This window comes from Rhineura floridana, chromosome 3, assembly GCF_030035675.1.
Source record: "Rhineura floridana isolate rRhiFlo1 chromosome 3, rRhiFlo1.hap2, whole genome shotgun sequence".
NCBI classification, from domain to species: Eukaryota; Metazoa; Chordata; class Lepidosauria; order Squamata; family Rhineuridae; genus Rhineura; species Rhineura floridana.
In genome coordinates this window covers 188,453,289-188,473,653 of record NC_084482.1, presented here as the reverse complement: position 1 = coordinate 188,473,653, position 20,365 = coordinate 188,453,289, and the positions used below count along the sequence as shown (strand labels likewise).

General features: G+C 44.2%; 1 protein-coding gene across 1 annotated transcript in view; it reads left to right on the top strand.

Annotated features, from left to right (window-relative positions):
- The first annotated feature begins 2,196 nt into the window (after positions 1 to 2,196).
- Positions 2,197 to 20,365, top strand: part of QARS1 (glutaminyl-tRNA synthetase 1) — a 32,736-nt gene continuing 14,567 nt past the window's right edge. Inside the window, exons 1-14 of the mRNA XM_061618835.1 lie at positions 2,197 to 2,399; positions 4,920 to 5,067; positions 7,746 to 7,855; positions 8,508 to 8,583; positions 9,449 to 9,513; positions 10,583 to 10,636; positions 12,559 to 12,619; positions 13,478 to 13,549; positions 14,386 to 14,471; positions 15,621 to 15,707; positions 17,895 to 17,994; positions 18,357 to 18,435; positions 18,652 to 18,760; positions 20,048 to 20,178. Of these exons, the coding sequence (XP_061474819.1) occupies positions 2,277 to 2,399; positions 4,920 to 5,067; positions 7,746 to 7,855; positions 8,508 to 8,583; positions 9,449 to 9,513; positions 10,583 to 10,636; positions 12,559 to 12,619; positions 13,478 to 13,549; positions 14,386 to 14,471; positions 15,621 to 15,707; positions 17,895 to 17,994; positions 18,357 to 18,435; positions 18,652 to 18,760; positions 20,048 to 20,178 (1,301 nt within the window). The 5' untranslated portion in view covers positions 2,197 to 2,276. The remainder of the gene's footprint in view (positions 2,400 to 4,919; positions 5,068 to 7,745; positions 7,856 to 8,507; positions 8,584 to 9,448; positions 9,514 to 10,582; positions 10,637 to 12,558; positions 12,620 to 13,477; positions 13,550 to 14,385; positions 14,472 to 15,620; positions 15,708 to 17,894; positions 17,995 to 18,356; positions 18,436 to 18,651; positions 18,761 to 20,047; positions 20,179 to 20,365) is intronic.

Genomic DNA, 20,365 nt, shown 5'->3' with positions numbered 1-20,365 from the left:
GCATTATATTTTGACAGAGTATGCCCCACATGGTGGTTGTGAGGATGCATGTGAGACTTGTTAATATTACTGTTAAAATGGAGTATAAATAAAAATTGCTTCCATTTTTGGTTTTTTTCCAGATCTACTTGTCCCAAAGCAAAACAGTGAGTTAAGCCCTGGAATTTTCCAGAAAAAATCCAAGGCAGTTAACAAGGGAAGAGTACCAATCAGGGTTAGATCTTTCATGTAACAAAGAGTTGAGGTGTTTCTATTCACACTATGGTGAACACCCAGCTATTGCCTGGTGAAGAACAGACAAAGTTGCCTTAAACTGAGCCAAGTGGTCTGTTTAGTCTAGGCCATTATTCTGTACTACTCTCCTAGTAGGCAGTGGTGGCTTCTTAACATAGGTGCTCTGTTTCTCTCCCAGACATAAACAAGTTTTATACTGACAATTCTTCTGTCTGGAGATTGGACGTCTGATTACATTTGACACCATTTTTTTCTCATTTGAAGGTTGTAGGCGACAGCTGCTTATAGAAACCAAGATTTTACGATAGTTATGATTTTGCAATAGCATGTGGTCTTATTGTGTTGTGAGAAATGCATTTTTGGTTTTAAAAACATTTCAAAACATTTCCACAGTCTTCCATCAGAGGGAGAGATGGGACTGCAGGGTGGCTCTACTGGCTCTGCTGAGAGATCAACAACTTTTGGCGCCTCTTCTCCAGAATGATCTGTTTCACATGATCAATACAAGAACAAGCAACGGGGCTTGCTTTTTTCCTCTCCCCTCCCAACTTTTCCTTTGTGCCACATCTTTTAGATTGTAAGTCTGAGGGCAAGGGCTATCTTATCACTGATATTTGTAACCCATGGTGCAAAGCAAGCCTTTTTTAGCTAGAGTGGGGTAAAAATGCTTTAAATGAATGAATACATTTTAAAATAGCCCTGCAAATGCTTCCTGAACTAGGAAACAAGATAAACTGTCAATTAATTTCCCCCTTATTGCTGATGGGGTGAGGAAGGCTGAAAGATATTATACCCATAATGTGGATTGGGCATAGTCCAGAGTTATTATTCCAAGATGAAAAATGGAAATGGAATGACTTCAAGTTGATACCGACTTACGGCGACCCTATGAATAGGGTTTTCATGGTAAGCGGTATTCAGAAGGGGTTTACCATTGCCTCCCTCTGAAGCTGAGAGGCAGTGACTGGCCCAAGGTCACCCAGTGAGCTTCGTGGCTATGTGGGGATTCAAATCCTGATCTCCCAGGTTGTAGTCCAGCACCTTAACCACTACACCACACTGGCTCTCATTTATTCCCAGATGAAGAAGGGGAATTGAGACTGAAAAAGAGGTGTACCTCTGCTATGCAGTCCAGAGTCCAGAGTTAACCCACATTGTAATAGTACCCAGCATGCCATTATCAAGGCACAGAAAATTACATGTAATCAGAGTTTAAGTGCTGTCTTCATTAATGTCTGATATTATCTGGCCTATATATTTTTTTAAAAAATTCCGAGTTCATAATTTTAAATGCATTGTTAAACGATGTAAACCACTTTGTGAGGGGCCAGCTGTGCCTTAAAACAGCCTAAAATTCTGTTTATAAACAAACAAACAAATCATTTCATTATCAATGTCTATTTGTTTGCTGTCCTATGCAGGAGGCCCTTTTTAAAATAGTGGGGTTTACTGACAAGTGGGGATACATAGGATTCCACACAGCCACGCTGAAACCAATGCGGCAAAAGATTTCCCCAGACACATTTCAGATTGCTGCAGAAACCTGACGTCAGCTCTCAAAGGAATGTAGCCGTGGTTGTGTCCCATTCACTTGTATGTCAATTAACATAAGAAATGTGTTAGGCTTTAGAGTGCTACAAGTCTTTGGTTTTCCTGCAACAGACTAATACGGTCACCCCTCACCACTGTGCAATGCATTCCCATACACACCTACTCAGAACTAAACTTCAGTGGGGCATACTCCCAGGTGAATATTATGGGAGTACATCCTCAACAGCGTGTAGTAGATACGCTTTAATGATCCTTGGAAAATGTCTCCTTCATCTGATGTAACCAGAAGCAATCCATAATCCCACCCAAAGTCAGTTTTCCTCCGATTTGTTGTAGAGCCTGGGGAGGCGGGGATTTTTGATGGGACTTCTCATTGGTCACAAGAACAACGACAACCTCTGGTTGGCTTATCATCCCCTTCAGCCCCACACTGATTGGATTGACCGGGTAGAGCCCTACGGCGGGCGGAAGTAGAGGCGACTGCAAGCAGCATGGCGGCTGAGGAACAAGACCCGGTGGAGCTTTTCGTTCGTATCGGTCTGAGCGAGAGCAAGGCTCGCGAGACCCTTCGGAACCAGGCGCTCACTGCGTTGCTCCGCGAGGCAGTCATACAGGTCACATCGGTTACCTTTTCCTATCGCGTAACAATTATTCATTTGTAACTCATTGGTTGCTGTTCTCAAGCTGCCACTTTTTCTCCTCCTACCCCCCCCGGAAGTGCTTCTATTTCTTTAAGTAGGAGCGACCTAACAGGCTGAAAACCCAACAGATTTAGCTTTCCGTGTCGTATCACTACCTTTCCAGATCGAAAAAAAAGCTGCAGGTGTTGAATTTCTGCTTGTCATGCTGCTGTTTTATGAAAAGTGGTAACCCTCCTTCACTCGCATTCATTCCTGTGTTAGTGGAATTTTTCTGAATTGTTATCTCTCTTATGCAAAGAATACTTCAGTGGGTCTTGCATAAACCAATAACGTATTGCAAAATCAAATGAGAGCCAGTGTGGTGTAGTGGTTAAGAGTGTTGGACTGGGGCGTGGGTGACCGGGGTTCAAATCCCTGCTCGGCCATGAAGCTCACTAGGTGACGTTGGGCTAGTCGCTGTCTTTCAGCCTAACCTACCTCACAGGGTTGTTGTAGAGATAAGATTGGGAGGGGGAGAACCATGTTTGTACACCACCTTGAGTTCCTTGGAGGAAAGGTGGGATATAAATGTAATGGATAAATAATAAATATAAACTGTAAAAAGATATTAGAAGTCATAATCTTTTTCAAATGTCATAGGGCAGAGGACATGACCATAAGAAAGCAAATTCAGTCTCTGTCCTATGATATTTGACAAAGATTGATAAGATCTTTTAATTTTAAAAGGTTTTGTCAAATTTGAACTTGCTACATATCTTTATCTCTCACAGTCTGTTCCTAGCTACTCTAAAGTGCAGACCTAAACACACTTACTGTGAAGTAAAACCCAATGAGCTGAATTGTACTCACTTCTCAGTAAAGATGCTTACAGCACAATCCTAACCATGTCTTACTCAGAAGTAAGTCTTATTGAATTCAATGTGCCTTCCAGGTAAGCAGGAATAGGATTACACTGCGTAGCTGCAATTCTATGCATACTTACGTGTGAGTAAGGCCAGCTGAATACAGTAAAACCTGAGTAAACATGCACAGGATCATGCTGTAAGTTTTAAAACTGAACTTGGAAGAGCATCCTGACAGTGATTCCTAGCGCAGGAAAAAGACTCACTAGCCTGTAGTAAATGATCTGATTTGGTTGCTATTATAGGGTGGACTCAAATTTTACTTGTGGCTCTGCTTCTGTCCCATTTCAGGAACTGTCTTACTTTTATTTGACGTACGTAAGCCACTTTTTTGTCTGGCGACTGGGGAGCTGAGTAAAAATGCTTCAGATAAACAAATTTCAGGGGTTCTTTTGCCAGCTGTTATGAGAGGGATACATTGATTTGCTTGTAGCATATCTATAATTTGTGATAATGTATGGGAAGGAGTGGCAAGGGGAACAAATGCAGCTATGGATACTTGGGCTTAGTTCAGACTGGGGATGAGGAGCAAGTGTGTGTTGAGATGTTAGCTAGTGTTAAGATCAGTATGCTTCCAAGTTCCAGCACTGTTGTGATAAAAGTAAGGCCAGTCAGTGGAAATGCTTCCAACTTATTGAAAAGCTTATCATGGTGCAAACAGTTACTTTTCAAACAATATCAGCCCTGTTATTCTGCACTGGAATTTCCTTCCTTAAAAGACTGTGAGAATCTGAAAGTGAAAGTACTGCTGGAGCTGAGAGAGGCTCCTTGAGAACCCGCAGAGAGTGAGAAGGCAGCTAATTTTTCTACTTGTTTCCTGTTTTGCTTGAGCTGTTTAAATTATTGTTCCCAAAATGCATATAATTAGACCACGTTACGGCAGAGAGATGTAAAAGCTTCATTGAAACGTCATGGGGCTTAAACAGTTGCACCCTCATCCATTGGGGCTGTTGTAGTGCTATGGTACACAGGTAATTGCATGTTGTGGTAAAAAGAATGGGAAGTATGGGGTGTGTGTGGAGATGGCTGGTTAGACAACCCAGTGCTCAGACATTTAGCCACATAAGTGCCCTTAGAAGCCAGTTAAATGGTCGCTCTGTCAGGTTCCAAAGGACCAGTACATAATTCAATGGAACAGTAACATCTGTAAATCTGAGAGAGGTATCCAAAACCATATTTATGCGGCTGGTGACTTCTGACCAAAAGACTGTGACTTTATGACAGGACCAAATCATGTGACAGAGCATAGCATATGGAGCATTACAACACGAACACCTGTCAATGCTAGATAATTTTTTATTAAAAAGGTGTTGGGGAGTCCAGTAAACTCTGAAAATAATGGTTTGTTTCAGACACAATCTAATATGTGTGGAAATCAGCCTGACAGAGGCCAAACATTTTTTCTATTGCTGAATGTGAACCGGATGATTAAGCTCACCACTCCATTCTGCTCCGAGTCCCTCCAAGGCTAGCTTAAACTTGTCCCATAGGGTTTTCTTGTCACTTCTTGACATCTTCAGACTACATTGTAACATCAGCTGTTATTTCAAACCAGGCTTTAACTCTCCTGTTGACCCCTCTCTACTTTTAGGCTCAAGGGATCCTTGGCTCAGCTGCTGACAAGACAATTGGCACTCTTTTATATAATGTTGCCTCCCGGCTTAAGGACCCAAAGCATCTTGGCTTCCTTGTGCAGTATATTGCCACCAAGAAGATTGTTACGGATCTACAGCTCAACGGTACATGCTTGGGATTTAGGCTGGCTGCAGCAAAGATGCTCCCTGCACTCCTCTATCATCCTTTTATTCACACAATTCTGTCTTAAGTCATCAAACCACACGCTGAATGCACAACCAGGCATTAGAGCAAGGGTAGCCGGTGTGGTGCCTTCCAGATGTTGCAGACTGCAGCTCCCATAATCCCTGACCGTTGACAATGCTGACTGGGGCTGATGGAATTGTATTCCAAAACGTAGGGAGGGCATCATGTTGGCTACTTGTGCATTACTGTTTGTGTCTCCTTTGAGTTTTGTGAGCAGTGTGGTTTTCTGGATGCATAATCCATAGTCCGTTTGTGCTTTCTTTTTATCTTCTTGTTGTAACTGCCTTACCAAGCTTGGCTTTTGGTCATGTGAGGAGGCAGCCACATGCAGGTCTGCAAGTGATGTGTGGCATACCTTCAAGTTTAGGCCTGGCTATTATGAACTCTCCTGTGATATGTGGAACCCATCCATTTAAAATGTCATCTCACCCCTTTCATATACCCAACCAATTACTGCACTGTACAGGAGGGTCTCCTGTGGATGCCATCTTATCGGGAGGTCTTTTCTGTATCATGTAGGAGTCAGGCCTTTAGTGTGGTAGCACCTGCCCTTTGGCATTCCCTCCCATTACACACAGGCACCATCTCTATTGTCTTTTTGGCACCTTTTGAAGATCTTCTGTTTCTAGCACCTCTTTTAAGTGAAGGTTTTTTTTATCCCACTCTGCATCTGTACTCGACTGGAAAATTATTTTTTGTTGTTGATGTTTTGTTGTTAAACCAGATTGGGATGTTTTATGGGAATGAATGAAAGATGAAAGGAGAAAAATTAATAGGCCAAGGAAATGACACGATAGCGGAAGGTCCTTTGTTGAGCAATCAAGCTCCCATCTGTGGCTTGCAGGAAGTGGAAAGGGACTGTTCTTACAGGGACTGTTCTTACAAGGACTGTAGAATGAAGTGAGGGGAGAATAGTGGTGACTGCAGAGACATTGGGGGGGGCATTTAAGGCAGTGAGATGAATGAGAAAGGGACCTGTCCTTGTGGGTTTGGCTGGAAAATGGTGTCAACATGATAATTGGCCCAGCACATCTAAGGAGTTCCATCCTGGAGGATCTAGGAACATGACATGCTATGGATTTGCTAGATAATGTATCTTCCACGAGCTGCTACAACTGCTGGGAAGTACTCCCAGGTCATCTTTTCACCTTTCCCCACCGTAGCCCATGGTATGGATTCTAATATTGTTGCTTAATTTGGCATGTATGTCAGCAGGACTGAAGTAATAATATATCAGATGAACAAAGCTGATTGGAAGAGAAGAAAATGAAAAGCCAATCAAATTCAGGCTGTCACTGAGACCTAGCTTGCTCAATAGCCTCTTGAAATAGTTAACATTGCCTTTTCCAGGGTGTTCTAGAGTGGCCTCAAACCTTACTTTGCACCCATCTTTTTTAAGATGAAGGGAGAAGGAAAGGGAGTGGTGGTGTATTTGTTTGCATAACGCTAAGGTGCAAGTTTGATGTACGGATCTAGGGAGCCAGATTCGAGAGAGATGTCTGAAGCAGCCCTGAACTCTATTGAGAAAGTCTGTTGTTTGATTGACTTATAGAAGCTAGCGGTAAGAAAGCTTGAGAACTTATTTCCCTGACCTCCGGTGGGATCCTCTATACATAAACTTGCATGACGTACCACACACTTAACCCTCTTGCAGGTTAATCCAAGGATAGTCAACATGGTACCCTCCAAATGTTTTGGATTACAGCTCCCATCAGCCCCAGTCAACATCTCCAATCATCAGGGATGATGGAAAGGAGTCTAAATCATTTGGAGGGCATGACATTGACTACCTCAGTGTTAACCCAACAACCTCTTATCCTAGTGAGCTGCAAGCCAAGTTCCCGCCTCAACCCCCCCCCCCAATCCTGGAGGCTACTGAAAGTGGCTTAGTAAAAAAATCTAGATGGCTCAAGCAAGTAAGCAAAGCTGTGTGCCATAGGGGAAGGCAAGAACCTGCCAAGGTTGCTAGCCAGTCTCACCTGTGGAAAAATCCTTCCTTGAGCCCAAGTTGTGTAATTGAATCCTGTGCATAAAGCAAAGCTTGGCCACCAATCTTGCCTACGGAGGCTTGCCTTATAGGCCTAGGCATGCTGCTTTCCCCTCCAATGTCCTTTATTTCCTTATATTTTACTTACTTATTAATTTATTTTGCTGTAATCTCACCCTCCAAGGAGCTGGGGATGGTGTAGTTTGGCAGTTTCTCCTGCCGCCCCTCCTGCTCATTTTATCCTCATAACAACCCTGTGAAGTAGATTAGGCTGAGAGATAGTAACCGGCCCAGGATCACCCACTGACTTTATAGCTGAGAGGTGATTTGAACCCAGGCCTCTCCAGTCTATTTTTAACTGGAGAAGGGCCGTAGCTCAGTGGTAAAGCACGTGCTTTACATGCAAAAGGTCCCGAGTTCAATCCCTGACATCTCCAGATAGGGCTAGGAATGTCCCCTGCCTGAAACCCTGCCATTCAGTGTAAACAGTACTGAGCTAGATGGACTGGACCAATGGTATGACTGAGTATAAGGCAGCTTCGAGGTTTTAACCACCCTACCACACTGGCTTTTCCTTCTCTAATTTGCCTATGTACTTTGTGCCTGCAGCTGCTCTGGACTACGTTAAAAGCCACCCTGTGGACCCCATTGATGCAGCAGACTTTGACAGAGAATGTGGCGTTGGTGTGACGGTGACACCAGAGCAGATCGAAGAGGCGGTGAGTGTGAGCTTTCTCCTTGCCGGAGAATGGACCATCCTCTCTGAACGTGTTAAGTTGTATTTTGAAACTGGATCATCCTACTGGCTCCCATGATTCTCGAATTCAGCACTGCAAAATGAAACTCTTGTTTTGTGAGAAGCATTCCCTTTTCGTTTGCATTATACTGTTTGCATTCTTATATGCTGCTGTCACCTTTATCAAAGATTCCTTAGTCACATACAGTACAACCTTTATACATGTAGCATACTTTCTGTGTACCTTTTAACTGTACGTTGTGGTCAGGACCTGTGTCATATTTAATTCTTATACAGTACCTAGCAATTCTAGCTGCTTTATTTAAAATAAAGATAAGGGATAGGGTTCTCCCTTGTTGATTTCCTAAACAGCCTTCATTGTGCTGCATTGCAAACCGTGTTTTCAACTGAGGGAAATTTATGCTTGCTATGCAGCAGGTGAGATTTGGCAGGGAGAAGTCCCTGTTCTTCAGCAAAAGAAGAAAAACAAAAGCTATATATGTAGATCTCCCTGCCCCTTCTTGTCATCTTGTATTTAGCCTTGTCCGGAAGCCAGTTGAAACTCCTCTACTTTCTCTCTCGGTTTCTCTTTTCTTTTTAAATCAGAATTTTTCTCCGCCTCTCTCTGTCTTTAGGTAGAAGCTGCCGTTAGCAAACACAGAGCCCAGCTCCTTTCAGAGCGTTACCGCTTTAACATGGGGCTTCTGATGGGTAAGTTACAGGCTGAGCAGGGGAGTGTACAAGTGTGTTCCCATTGTGGGATGTCTTATTGTTTGTGTGCTGCTGTACTTGTTCTGCAGTGTGGTCTTGGGCACTTTTTCAGACTCCAGATGATTCTTCCTGTGCCCCGCTCCCTTGCGAACTTCGCTAACTCATTTAGCGTAGGACTACATGTGAGCACCGGAACATATGGGAAGGGCTATAGCTCAGTGGTGAAGCATGGGCCTTGCTTGCAGAAGATCCCTGACATCTTCCAGTTGGGCTGGGAATGTTGCCCTGCCTGAAACCCTGGAGAGCTGCAGCCAGTCAGTCTAGACAATACTCAGCTAGATGGACCAATGGCCTGACTTGGTATAAGGCAGCTTCCTGTGCTCTAACATATGAAGAGCCCTGCTGGAGCAGGCCAAAGGCCCATCTAGTCCAGCATCCTGTTCTTGCAGTGAGCAACCAGGTAACTGGAAAGCCTGCAAGCAGGACCTCGGTGGCTATTTTCTGCCTTCACTGCTGTAGGCAGTATTCCTCGGAATACCAGTTGCTGGGAATCACAAGTGGGGAGAGTGCTATTGCATCCATAGACATCTGGTTGGCCACTGTGAGAACAGGATGCTGGACTAGATGGACCTTTGGCCTGATCCAGCAGGGCTCTTATGTTCCTGTGTTTTAGACCCTGGTCCTAATGAGCCCCCCTTTTTAGATAGTAATACGTTTTACTTCATTTACTTCAACATGTCTTACACCAGCCCTGCCGTGTTTGTGGGCTGAGTTGGCCCTGGACTCCTGCTTCAAAGGCCTGCCCTGACAGTACCGGTGCGTTGGTGATTGCCACTGTATTTTTTCTTTTCTCTTTTTTTTGCAGGGGAGGCACGGAGCAAGTTGAAATGGGCAGATGGCAAAATCATTAAGAACGAGGTAGATCTGCAGGTATGTTAAGGGGGGCCTGCAGATCTGGACAGAGAGCTTGTAGAAGGCTGATGGGGCTTGGCTGGATCATTGTGACAGAATTAACAGGGCCTGCCCCTTAAAGGTCATCTGTGTTTGGTGCCCCGTAGAGCTAATGTGATGAAGAGACTAAGACTGGGATTGGGGAGACCCAGGCTGAAATCCCTGTTTGGCTGTGAAGCTCCCTGGGCCAGTTACTCTCTCTTAGCATACCCTACATCACAGGGTGGTTGTGCGGATGAGATGTGGAGTGGAGAGAACTGTGTATGCCACTAAGCTCCTTGGAGGAAGAGCAGGATTAAAAAAGTAATTTAAATAAAATCTTTTTACATTACAGTTTCCTACCCTTAATGTAAGAGGAGCCCCAAGGAGGTGAGGTTGAGTGTAGGAACTGTGGCCAATTTGGATAAAGGAGTCATTTTAGACAGCTAGGTCAAACCCAGTGTGCCCGTTTTGTTGTTGTTGCTTTAATTTATTACCCACCCTTCACCCTGAGGTCCAAGGGCAAGTTGCAACAGTTTAAAATACACCATTTAAAAGAATTAAAAGCAACTTAAAATCGCAAACATCACAAAAAATATGAGGTGTGAGATGATCTTTCCGGTATCCTGGTCCCAAGCTGCATGTGGATTTATACACCATATCCAGAACCTTGAACTTGGCTGGGTATCTACTGGGTGGGTCCATAAGATAGATAGACAGATAGATAGATAGATACCTACCTACCCACCTACATACATACAAAATAGGGTGGGTCCTAACATATACATCTCAGCCGTCAAAGGCATTCGCTGAAAATTGTATAGTGAAGTTGCTAGATCCATCTCTGTGGGGAAGGAGTTTCTGTTAGGGGCTACAACAGAAATATGCCTTCTCCCAGGCCCCTACCCCTGAGCTTCTGAGGGCAGCAGAACTGCTAAGAAGGCCCCTTCTTCTGATCTCAGCACCTGAGAAGGTCTGTAGGGAAGGAGATGGTCTTTCAGATATTTGGGACCTACGTCATTCAGTTCCTTCCATCTGTGCTCATGCAATCTTCCTTCGTCTCCTGCAGGTGCTCCACTTGCTGGGCCCAAAGACAGAAGCTGATCTGGAAAAGAAGCCAAAGGTAGCCTATAGTTTTTCTGTCTTCTCAGCCTTCTTCTTTTTCTTGGAGCACATTGCTGGGCCTAGTTTACATTCCAGGTGTACAGAAGGATTTATCTGAAATCCACAATCCTTAGACCAGGGATGGGGAACCTTCAGCCCTCTTGGATGTTTTTGGACTACAGCTCCCATCATCTCTGACCATTGGCCATGCTGGTTGAGGCTGATGGGAATTGGAGCCCAGGAACACCACAACTTCCCCATCGCTGCCTTATATACTCATTTCTAAGGAGGCAGTAGCCATTAATGGGGGGAGGTGTGAGCCTTTCTCTGAACCCTCCACAGCCTTGGGGTGTGTGAGTCCATGTGCTTAGAACAGGAAATGGGGTTAACAATGCCCTTGTGAAGAACATAAGCAGAGCCCTCCTGGATCAGGCCTGTGGCCCATTAGTCCAGCAGCCTATTCTCACAGTGGCCAACCAGATGCCTGTGCTTGTTGTTATAGCATTGGCTGATAGTTCTGAGGGGCCAGTGAGACAACTCTGCAACTCACCCCCAGCCCCAGTCTTTTAGAGCACGTTTTATTGCTTCTTGTTAATCTGCCTGTGCCTGGATCTAAGAATGTGGCCGCATTGCAAGCTGTGATTTCTGTTGTATGCGTTAAGCCTGAGAGGCAAAGAATTGTAACTTGTAAGGAATTGTAACTTGATTTAGTTGACTTGGTTCTCTAGGACAAAGGTGGCTGAGAATCTATACTTTAAATCACTTTGGCCTGCTGGTCTTTTTTCTTCTTCTTTCCAATTTTCTACTCTTTTGTTTGTTTTATATATTTTTACAATTATTATGTATGTTGCAATATTCTTCCTAATTAAAAAATGAATAATTCTGATGTGCATAACAGCAGTGGCAAACCCTCCCCAGGCAGGAAAGAGACTGCTTCTCAATATTAAAAAATAAAATTTCCAAAATGACGTTCTGATTAAACTGTACATTCTGATCCAGTAAAAAGAACTTTTGGATTTCATTATAAGTCTTAATTGGTGTTTGCTTTGCTTTCCTGAAACCATCCCTTGTATTTCTGATGTTCAGGCTGTGAGTGCCGCTGTATTTGTAGCCAAAATAGCACCACCCATGTGCAAGAAGGAGGTACCAGTAGGGGAAGGGGAAACCCACGGTCTGCAGGAGTACAAAAAAGTTAGAAAATACCCTAAGAGGGTGGGTGAAAACCCCAAAACAGCCCAATGAACACTGAGTGTGCTCAGTAACCACAGAAGGCTGACTGTGTATTGGAGGGCAAATGAGAAAGCTGGAGGTGGGGAAGGAAGAGGATCATAAAGGAAGGGCATGGCTTATTGACACGAAGAGTGAACAGGAGCATGCCACACTGCAACAGTCTGTTGCAGGTCCTGGTAGTTTACACGAAATAGTCACCTTTCTGCTCTGCTGTTTTCTTTTGCAGTCCATTTCTGCTTAACATAGGCTGACCAGAAGGGGATCAGTTAAGGGAGGCCAAAGACTCAGAGCAGCAGAATAATTTCTGGAAAAGCAGGAAGGTTTTAAAATGGCAGAGAATCTGTCACCCTTCCTCTGTGTGTGTGTGTGTTCACTTGGTGAATGCTGGGTAGCAGCCTGTGCTGGGACAGGTCTGTATTAGAGTGCTGTGGCCATGTGGGCTGGAAAGTGCTCCCAAAGGAATCACTCCCCAGAGCATCCCATACTTGAGGCTGCTGAGAGAAAACCACCATGATGTTACCTCTATTTGTAGAAGGTGTGGGGAATCTTTGGCCCTCTAGATGTTGCTGAACTACAAGGCCCGTCATCCCTGGCCATTGGGCGTGCTTACTAGGGTTGCTGGGAGTTGTAGTTTGGATTGACTCCTCTTCACCATTGAGGCCTGAAGCCAGATCCAGTTAAACTCAGTGGCTCTTCATGTTGCTTTGTCAGGCCCCGAAGGCCCATGCCCCTGAGCTGAATAAGAAGGGAAAGGCAGCTGCGGTGGAAAATGGTAAGACCTTTCTTGTGTTTGCTCCCATGTGCATGCGTGTATGTGTGTTTTAAGTGCAGGAAACTCCATAACTGTTCTGGATGTGTGTCTGGCCCTAGCACCCTTCTCTCTTAGGCAAGGATACACAGAGCTGCTAGGGTAGAATGTTGTCAGCAATCCATTCTCACAGTCTTTGCTATGTCACTTTTTTTTTTAATTTGTTGCCCTGGAAAATTCCTCTCATCTGCTGGAACCTTCATGTAATGAGCTTTGACTGAGGTTGATGGTGCCCTCTTCTGTTCTTATGAACAGTAGTTATTGTGGAATCATAGAACAGTAGAGTTGGAAGGGGCCTATAAACCCATTGAGTCCAAGCACCTGCTCCATGCAGGAGTCCAACTGAAAGCATACCCGACAGGTGGTTGTCCAGCTGCCTCTTGAAGGCCTCCAGTACTGGAGTAGTTAATCATGGTAACAGTCCCAGGCTGGGTGTACTTGTGGATAGCAATATGTTTCGGGATTTTCCCCTTGTCTTTTATTGCCTGCTTTTCTGTGAAGCTAAAGGTGGCATATGCTGAGTCAGACTATTGGTCCATCTAACTTAGTATGGTCTACATGGACAGCTTTCCAGGTTTTCAGGCAAGAGGTTCTCCTAGCCTCACATCACGATGCCAGAAACTGAACCTGGGACTTTCTGCATGCAAAGCAGATGCTCTACCAGTGAGCTATGGCCCTTCCCCCTTAGACCAAGGTAAAAAGATAGCAAGGGAAGGAGGTAAACCATGTTGTTGCCACAAAAGGGGATGCTCTGGCAGGTCTGCATCTTGAGCCTCTGACTTCTGTGTTGGTAGAACCCTGACCTGCGCTGCTTCCCTCCAGGTGATACGTGCCAAGAAACAAAATCCCTCATGGAGCAGCTGAGAGGCGAAGCACTTAAATTCCATAAGCCAGGTAAGCTGCCTTGAAGGTCCTGGCTCTTGCCAGTGGCTGGGTGTCGGCTGGGTACTCTGCCACTCATTTCTCTGGCTTCACTGATGAGCTCCCTAAAATTCCAGGACCCACAAAAAGTGCAGGTACTGACTTTTGCAGACGAAGGGGTTGAGGTGTGCTAGGAGGGGAAATAGCCAATCATTCTGTGCTGAGCAGTGGGTTGTACAAAATGGCAACACGCTACTGTAGGAGCTTTCAGCACCTCTCGAAAGTTTGGACTAAAACCTGGAGCAGATTCACTGCCCCACTGAGATCGGGGCCACTGCTCTCCACTGTGTTTTGGGCTTGGAAGCGCATCATAACACTGTGCATTTGGGCTAAATCGCTGGGGGCATGGCGTTCAGCTAAATTGCTTGTTTTGCGTTTTGGAGCCCTCCAATTCATTCTACTGAGTGAGGTCCTTCACTTCTGTCCCCAAGTCCTGCCCTGATGCTTGCATTTATCCCTTGATGACCTTTTTCTCTTACTGTTGAGCACTTTACTGTAGGTGGAGTTTGCTCTTGTTGCCACCAAGTGGCACCCAGCAGCACATGACTCTGCCAAAAAGAAGGTTGGGGGGGGGGAGAGAAGCCACAGTTTCACTTTAAACCCACAAACTTGGGCCAATGATCAAGAAAGAATTACAATGTATTAAACATGAAGCAATTTTAATGTAAAATTCTCCCAGTTCTGTGCTCATTCACCTTCCACTTGTTCTGGGCACAGTAATTTGATTTTAATGCAGAAATATTCTACAGTCACTACCTGTACTTCACTAATTCTGATACTGTGTGCTGACATGTTCCTTACCTTTCCAGGTGAGAACTTCAAAACAGAAGGCTACATTGTTACACCCAACACTATGAGCTTACTGAAGCAGCATCTGGAGATCACAGGTGGACAGGTGCTCAGAGGATGGAGATCTTCCAATCTTCTTCATTTGGGAGGCTGGGTTTAGAGAGTAGTTGCCCTATAAAGCTTATATTTCTCTAGCCCTGCGTAACTTTATACACCTCTGGGACAGCAAAGTTGTTCTTCTGACAGGACTGTTGGCAAAACTGAGATCTGGTAAAGTAGTGAGACGCCACACATGCACATGGCACTAGCGAGCATTGGGACTGAAGAGTATCTGTGTGTGGAAGCACATACATAAAATTTTCCAGCTGCCAGATTTAATCTCTTCTGTCCAGCAATACCTTTCTACCAGCAGAAAAAATCTGATGCCAGTCATTTGAAGATTGAAAGGGTTAGCCTGTACAAAGATTTCTGGGAAATTTGAGTCTAGAGAGAAGCCATAGTCTTCCCCAATTAGGGATGAAAGGATCTGTCAATTTCGATTCTCTCAGTTTCACATTTTTCCAATCTTAAATTCACTCTTCCACATTTCTGTAGTAATTTGCGATTTAAAAAAAATGCTCATTAAAATTCTTAAGCATTTTAGTGCGAATTTCTCCTAATGAAGACATTTTTGTATGCAGTTTCATTAATGTACACATTTTTGCTAGCAATGTCTCCTAATGTAGTGCATTTTTATATGTTATTTTCACGAATATATTCATTTTTAGGCATGCCTTTCCCTAATATATGCATTTTTGCAAACATTCTTTGGTTGGAGAACTGCATTGCAAAATTTGGATGTGTGAATTCTGAGAGAAGGCTGTGTTTCAGTTCTCATATTGTTTCAGATGGATTTGGCTTTAAATGTGAACTGAATCAACTTTTTCCCTTATCCCCAGCCCAGCCTTTGTAGTGATCAGGGATTTTGAACTCTGGTTTTCCATGCCCAAAATTCCTCAGGGTGCACAATGTGTAATTTCTTCAGTGAGAGGTATGAGAAGCACATCCCTGTAGTGCTTTGCAAGTGAGGCCAGAAGTTGCTTCAGACTCTTGCGGCACAGCAGTAACCTCCTGCTGTCATAGTGTAGGATTAAGTCTAATGCGGTGAAGAGCTGACACTAGCATGTAGGTGGGCTTGGCATGCCTTTGAGTTATTGGGGTAGGTTGCCTCCAAGCAGATCTCGGTTAACATTGTGGAAAATGTTTTCTGTCCTAGGTGCGCACACGATTCCCTCCTGAGCCCAATGGCATCCTGCACATTGGTCATGCCAAAGCCATCAATTTCAACTTTGGCTACGCCAAGGTGAGAGATTGGGCGTCTTTCCATTCTGCCCTGAGGTGTACTCAGATTCTTGTTGAATTGCAGGAGGTGGGGTAGAAGGGAATAGCTGGAGGAAGGGCCATAGCTTAGTGGAAGAGCCCCCTCTTTGCAGGCAGAAGGTCCCAGGTTCAATACTGACATCTCAGGTAGTGCTGGGAGAAACCCTAGTCTGAAACCCTGGAGAGATGCTGCCAGTCAGTGTAGACAATACTGAGTGAGATGGCCTGACTCAGTATAAGGCAGCTTCCTGTGTTCCTATGGTAAAGACAATTCCCTCTTCATCATCTGTTTATATGTGTGCCACTTTCCCACAAGAAAAAAGTGGCTCATGGTGTATCAGATGAACAAAAGTAACGATTTGAAAACATGAAAAATTACAAATAATCAGTGTCAATGATTCATAATTAAAAAGGAAACCAGTCCATTTAACACTGTAAAAATAAATAAAAAACTAACCTAATGTGGCAGCTTAAAAAAACACCCTAACCTAATCAGGAGAGAGAAGAAAACTTAACAAAGAAACAAAATAGTAGTGCCTAGTATACAAGGCCCCAAACTATCTCCATTTTGCAAAGATTTTATTCTGCAATAAAAAACTACAAGGAATGGTGTTGCTAACAAACCAGCTCTCCAGAGTTCCCTTGACAAGCATGGGTGGACCCTTAGCTCAGCAGGTAGGGTCTATGCTATGCTTATGTATGGTCTTGGAGTCAATCTCTGGCATCTCCAGTTAAAAGACAAATGGGGAACCTCTGGCCCATGGACCCAATTTGGCCCATGAAGCTATTTTTTCTCAAGTCCTGTTCACCTGCCACATACCTGACATAATATGTTAATAGTCATGGAGCAGATACAGTCACAGCTGCAGAGGAACAATTAATAATGCTGCAGTGTGCTCCTGATGATTCCTGTGCAAGCAGGATTTGGCAGATATCACCTTTTAAACTGGCAGCAAATTCAATCCCCACTGAGATTGGTTCCACCTGAGAACTCCCGAGTGCAGTTGATCCTTGCCACAGCAGTAGGCTTTATTTGACACCTATAACACAATCTCAGATATTTGTATTCCAAGACTATTTAAATCTTGTATTAATCTGCTTTTTATGACTGATTTATCTGCCTGACTTTGCCATTATTTTAACTTTTTTTTAAATAGTGATATTCTTTTAATTCTATAATACAACCTTTGATAACAGTGAAACAGTCAGTACTGTGGAATTGTGAGCCACTTTTATTATGTTTTATAGGAAAGTGGGGTAGAAATAAATAAAAAATTTCTAAAATGACAGACTCTTGGCTAAAACTGATTTATTCTTTTATTGTGTTACAAAAAAAGCATGGTAGGGGTCCCTGGACTGTGGACCACCAATGGTCCATGAGCTTATTCAAGTGGTCTGCGGTGTGTCTGTAAAAATACAATTAAAATCATTACAGCATCTAGCACGGCACATTACACTTGTTACATCAGGCATTAAGTGGTCCACCAAAACCCTCAGTGATTTTCAAGTGGTCTGTGGAGAAAGACGTTTGGGAACCACTGATGTATGGTAATGCACCATTGCTGTTAGATGAAGAGCTCAAAACACATAATAGTTGGAATTGATGTCCCTCCTCTGAAAGCAGGCATTTATTAATTTGTAATTCCCTCCCCTTAAATATTAGACAGGTGCCATCTCTGTTATCTTTTTGGCACTTACCGAAGACCTTCCTCTTTCAACAAGCTTTTAAAGTAGAGACCTTATCCCAGTCTGTGTCTGTGTTGGAATTGCTTTCTAATATATTTAACCTTTTAAAAAAATGTTTTTAAAGATGTTTTGTTTTAATATGATGTTAATGGTTGTTTTAATGTATTTTAAAGTCTGTTTTTCTGATGTTTTAAAGTGTTTTTAATTCTTTTGTTTGCAGCCCTGGGCTCCTGCTGGGAGGAAGGGCGGGATATATATCGGATAAATAAATAAATAAATTTGCTTCAGCATTTTGTATTTGTTTTGCCATCTAGATTTTATGTATGCTAATATGCTGTGTACTCCCTGCACATTAAACGTTTTAATTGACATATGTCAGGCAACTTATGTGGTCACTAAATAATTATTTTTGGGTACTTGGTTGATGTCTTGCTGAACTCGTGGGTGGCTTAACTATGTTGCTTAATTTCTCTCCCCCCGCCAGGCAAATGGTGGAATTTGTTTCCTGCGCTATGATGACACGAATCCAGAAAAAGAGGAGGAGAAATACTTTACAGCCATCCGGGACATAGTGGAATGGTTAGGTATGCTTACATAGTGTGCTAGGAAGGTGGAGATGATGGGTGGGCAAAAGAGGGCTTTGTTTCTGGATGGGGGTGGAGGGGAAGGCTGCTGGCTTTCTGGACACCATGCCAGGTTAGTGCAATTCACATCATGGCCTGAAGTTTCGAGCGCAAAGACAAGGGACTACTGTACAGGCTGATGGCTTGTTCACATGAACCATTTGGGAGTGATGAGAGCTTGTTTATGGGAGCTTGGGGGGTAGGTATGAGGGAGTCACTACCCTGAGATAGGTGGACTTTGGGAAACTGGTGGAGCCTGACCCAAGTATCGCATGAAAGGGGCACCCTTTTTTATGATCTGGCCTTGTTTCCTTCCTCCCCAGGGTACACCCCCCATGCGGTGACGCACGCCTCTGACTACTTCGATCAGCTGTACACCTGGGCAGTGGATCTCATCCGGAGGTGAGGAGGGTGTGGTTTGCATCAGGGATGCCGGAAAGACCCTTGTCCTATTTCTCTTTTTGCGCTTTCCCAGAGGATCAATCAGCTCCAGTGCACATGCGCTTTTTAGGGGAGGGGATTGCAACAGCAGTTGACCACCAGCACATCTGCATTCCTTTCTGCTTAGGAAGCAGGCCTCTTCTGCTTGTGGCTGATTGTCTTTTTTCCCTCCCCCAGGGGCTATGCTTACGTTTGTCACCAGAAGGTGGAAGAAATCAAAGGACATAACCCGCCTCCTTCTCCTTGGCGGGACCGACCGGTTGAGGAGTCGCTTCTGCTTTTTGAGGTACTGCCATTTCGTGTGAGCAATCTAGTGTGGCTCCTCCTGCAGAAAGAAGCTGGAACTGGAACATCTGGGGGTTCTTCCCAAAATGTGCCCATGCATTGCTCACTGTAGTTACGGCTTTGTAATTACGGCCCTGTGTGCATAAAATTCAGCATTCTCATCCTTGTGTGTTTGCTTTTAAAAACCAAGTTTCTAGCCCTCATGGCTATATCTGTAATCATTAATGACAGCTCAGAAATTATAAGGGCGTGTTTTCATCAGTCAAGGTCATTATTTTATACACCTTTCTCCCACCAGATTCCCACCCCCTGCCTTTCATGGCTATTGTCCCTTATGCTAATTTGGGGGTAGCCAACATGGTGCCAACCAGATGTTGTTGGACTACAGCTTCCACAGCAAAAGGTGGCAAGCATCCAAAAGCAAAAAGATAGAAAAAAGGGGGGGGGAACCCAAAATGCTTGAAAAAATATATTTATTATGACAAAAACCCAACGTGTTTCGGCCAGTCTGTGGTTTGGCCTTCATCAGGGGCAGTAAACAAAATCACGGGAACACACCATATTATTGTATAGGAATTTCATACAGCATAAAACAATATATCTGTGGGGGAAAAAATTTTTTACTTACATAAATGGGTCTAAAATATTCTCCAGCAAAACTACTCACACTGATAATGACCACGAAGAACCATTCACTGAGCGTGCTCATATATATATGCACAAACCCAGGTGCCTGATTGCAGGTATAACAGAGAATTACATACAACTGGGGCAAAGGAGTACAAAAGAGATCATCAGTATTTGGTGAGATTCACAAGAGAGGAAGAAACTCTCTAACCCCTAATTGAGACCACTAGGGGTCAGCGTTTTCAGTTCGAAAATCCAAGCTATTTCTCTCCTTAATAAAACTTGGCTTTTGTTCACACTTATTTTTTCTAACATCATAAATTTAACGTCAATAAAGGAATGATGACATCTTGTAAAATGCTCCACCGAGGTCCGCTTCCTATATTGTGTGAAGCGGACATCCTGATAAGATGGTATCTGCAGGAGGGCCTCACTTGCAGAGTGCAGTGATCAACTGGATATATAAGGGGTAAGACGAGCTTTCAGGTATCCTGGTCCCAAGCTGTGTAGGGATTTGTACACCAGAACTAGAACCTGGAGGGTGCCAGGTTGCAGGAGGCTGCTCCTACAGGTTCTTGCTGGGGAAGGAACTGAGGCAGCCCCACAACAAGCTTTCCCACCTGGCTGGTTCAAAGTTCCAGCGTGTGCTCTCTCTCCGCAGGACATGCGCAAAGGCAAGTTTGGGGAAGGGGAGGCCACACTGCGCATGAAGCTAGTGATGGAGGATGGAAAGATGGACCCTGTTGCTTATCGCATCAAATACACGCCCCATCACCGCACTGGGGATAAATGGTATGTAGGATGGGATGTCTGGTGCAGTTCCTAGAATGTCAGGTGGGATTGGGAGGGGACATAAGAACATAAGAAGAGCCTGCTGGATCAGGCCAGTGGCCCATCTAGTCCAGCATCCTGTTCTCACAGTGGCCAACCAGGTGCCTGGGGGACACCATGGATGGGATGGGATTGATGGCCATGGGGG